Below are 3,206 nucleotides of genomic sequence, written 5' to 3' on the forward strand. Positions count from 1 at the left end.
GCTTGAGTACTAAATTAATGGGCTCTAATTAAATAAAAATTGGTTGAAGTGGAAAACTGCAGGCACTGCTGCCCACCAGCAGTGTAATTGAAGACCCCTGATCTACAATGTAATTAAATTTGTCTCTGCTGAATTAAAGTGCTAACAAGCCATAGAGTTAAACACCAACTATCATTATCAGTAAGGACTGAGGTCTAATTGGGAAACCTGCAGCCACTGTGGCCCTCCAGGACCAGGATTGAGGACCCCTGCTTTAGGCCAGGTCACCACCATAGCTGCAGGTTTTTATTCTAACCCTTTTCTTAATGAATGTCCTGTTTTTGCTGCTAATTAACTTTTCAAATTCATTTTAATCGACTTGCTCTTGAAGACTCAGACCCCCTCAATTGTTTTTTTTTCCTTAATTAGCAGCCAAACGAGATACAAAATGAGCCAAAACAACTGGTGTCCATCATACAATATGTGAAAATAAAGAAAGGTGAAGGTCTCAGGAATGCTGATCTGCTCAGGTACACAAAACATTTGACCAAAACTCTTAGAAAAGAGAAAATCCACAATTTCAGAAATACCACGAGAGCAGAAACAAGCCACAAAATTAAAGAACGAGTTTAATTAACGACAAGAATCGGCACCTCATTAAGCAGCTGGTTGGAGTGAAATTGGTTGGAGTTTGAGGCCCTGACTTAGTTGGCTCCCTCAGTTCACATTTCATTTCTGTTTGGGTGCCATTTAAGGCAAGAAATTAAGAAATTCAGGGGAACAAATCTTTAATTGAATTGCATTTTTAAATGAATTCACAAGTTAATTAGCAGCACAAACAGGGCACTCAAACATGCAGCCACAGTGGTCCTGCAGGACCCCTGCTTTAGACGATTTCAAAGGTGAGCGATTACAAGTACGACAATGTTTTTTGATGTCTTTACTAGCCCTCTACAGACCTCCAGCAGATGGTGACAAAGGACATTTGTATTGCAGTTGAAAAAATGTAAAATTGAAAATACTGAAAAAAATCGAGGGTGGTACGGTGGCATTGCTGCTGCCTCGCTCTACCTGTTCACATCAAGGGTCCTCCCTGCATGCAATTTCTCCAACAGCGCTAAGACTTGCAGGTTAGGTGAAATGGAGACACTAAACTGGCACCAGTGTGGGTTTGCCCCACAATGGGCTGGCACCCCATACTAGCTGTGATAGGCTCCAGTCACCGCAGCGGTTTAGTAAACGACATGACATCGGACTAAAGATCTGTGCTGGTATCCAGAAGGTTGCTGGTTCGAATCCCCGTCACTACCAAAAGAGATCCTACTCTGCTGGGCCCTTGAGTAAGACACTTAAACCTGTAATTGCTCCAGGGGCGCTTGTACAATGGCTGACCCCAAGAAGTATGTGAAAACTAACAAATACAAGAAATTGTATAAGGCGAAAAAAAAAAAAAAAAATTTAAACCGAAGCACCCTTTTATATTTTATAAATACCCGACTTAACTATTCTTGCTTATTACAGCCTCACATAAATCCTTAAAATTTGTTACCAGTGTTATGCAGCTTACGTGAATTAAGACTGTCAGCCATAACTGATAAACAGCATAAGCAGGCAGTAAGTTAGAAGCCAGTAATATTCTTTATTGACTAATTAACATACAAAATAAAAACAATAAATACGATATGCTGGTATTACACCGAGTATTGCATCATCATCATTATTAGTATTAAGAACAATAAAGCACGAGTTCCTAAAGAGTCCGGCGCAGAAACCGCTACCAGCCCCACGGGGCTCACCGACACACCGCATCACGGTACTCAACGAACGGAAAAAGCGCAGAGATTGTGGAAAGCTTCGTGTCGGCCATCCGGCAGTCTTTTAACCATTAAAAACAGACAATAGGAGATTTAAGTGACGCCACCACTGCGGATCAGTTCAAAACAAAGGGACCAAATGCCGTCCGTAACCAAGAGATCACATACGGTAACTCCGGACTGTCCTGGGGTTTCATTTGGAGCTCGTGTACTTTGTGACCGCCTTGGTGCCTTCCGACACAGCGTGCTTGGCCAGCTCTCCGGGCAGCAGCAGCCGCACGGCCGTCTGGATCTCCCGCGAGGTGATAGTGGAGCGCTTGTTGTAGTGCGCGAGGCGGGACGCCTCCCCGGCGATGCGCTCGAAGATGTCGTTCACGAAAGAGTTCATGATGCCCATGGCCTTGGACGAGATGCCGGTGTCGGGGTGCACCTGCTTGAGCACCTTGTACACGTAGATGGAGTAGCTCTCCTTTCTCACTTTCCTGCGTTTCTTGCCCCCTTTCGCCTGACTTTTCGCCACCGCTTTCTTGGAGCCTTTTTTAGGCGCGGGCGCACTCTTCGGCTCCGGCATGCTGAACGATGCGGATAACTTCAGACGTACGGTGTGATATCCCGGGCCGCCTGCTCGCTTTCTGCTCTGTGCCGCCGCCGCTGCTTGTTATCAGTGCTGAGGCCTGATGGTAAACTAAGAATAAACGAGCGCTCTGATTGGTCAGCTTCTTTAAGCTGCGAAGAACCCAGGTGATGTTGAGCAGACGCTAAAACGCCATTGGCTAAATCAACCCACGTGGTACAATGCAGCTGTGCAAAAACGAGTCGCAGTTGGGGGCCCGCGTCGGCGGTTACGTTTTGATCTTGTTTGCTTTTCGCGTCATTTTATTTTTATTTTTAGTAAAAAAAAAAGATAATCTCTGGAATAAATTTCTTATTAATGTTATTTTATTTTTTATTATTCTCCTGCATTTAAAAGACTTTTTGAGCTACCTTACCTGCTATATTGTCTGAATGTCCACCCATCCATTCTTAAACCTCTTGGTACAGACATAGGCTCGGAGAAGAATAGGAACGATTCCTGGACGGGACGCCACTCTTTTAAAAGGCGGCAATAATGACCGTGTCTTTAAGAAAACGGGCACCTTGTCGTAACTGGAATCTTATTTACACAACTTACAGGCGATACCACTCTGTTTGCAGAAAGACAAAAACTCAAGTTGTTACGGCCATGAATGTTTTAAAACACGTTCACTGGCTTCTAATCTGCATCTTAACTTGGAAATAAATATATTTAGACGGACAAATAGATAGATACGAAAGGCAGACATGATCTTTATTCAGTTATCCAGGTAAAACACAAAAACGCAATATTTATAAGTAACAGGCACTTAAACAAATCTCCCCCAATCTTTGTTTCAA

General features: G+C 43.6%; 1 protein-coding gene across 1 annotated transcript; it reads right to left on the bottom strand.

Moving 5' to 3' along the window:
* Positions 1–1,604: 1,604 nt before the first annotated feature.
* On the bottom strand, positions 1,605–2,507 carry LOC114669429 (histone H2B 8-like). The gene has a single exon (XM_028825650.2). It carries the CDS (start codon positions 2,362–2,364, stop codon positions 1,987–1,989), a length of 378 nt encoding a protein of 125 aa, XP_028681483.1. The 5' UTR covers positions 2,365–2,507; the 3' UTR covers positions 1,605–1,986.
* Positions 2,508–3,206: the final 699 nt, after the last annotated feature.

This window comes from Erpetoichthys calabaricus, chromosome 2 (genome assembly GCF_900747795.2).
Source record: "Erpetoichthys calabaricus chromosome 2, fErpCal1.3, whole genome shotgun sequence".
NCBI lineage: Eukaryota > Metazoa > Chordata > Cladistia > Polypteriformes > Polypteridae > Erpetoichthys > Erpetoichthys calabaricus.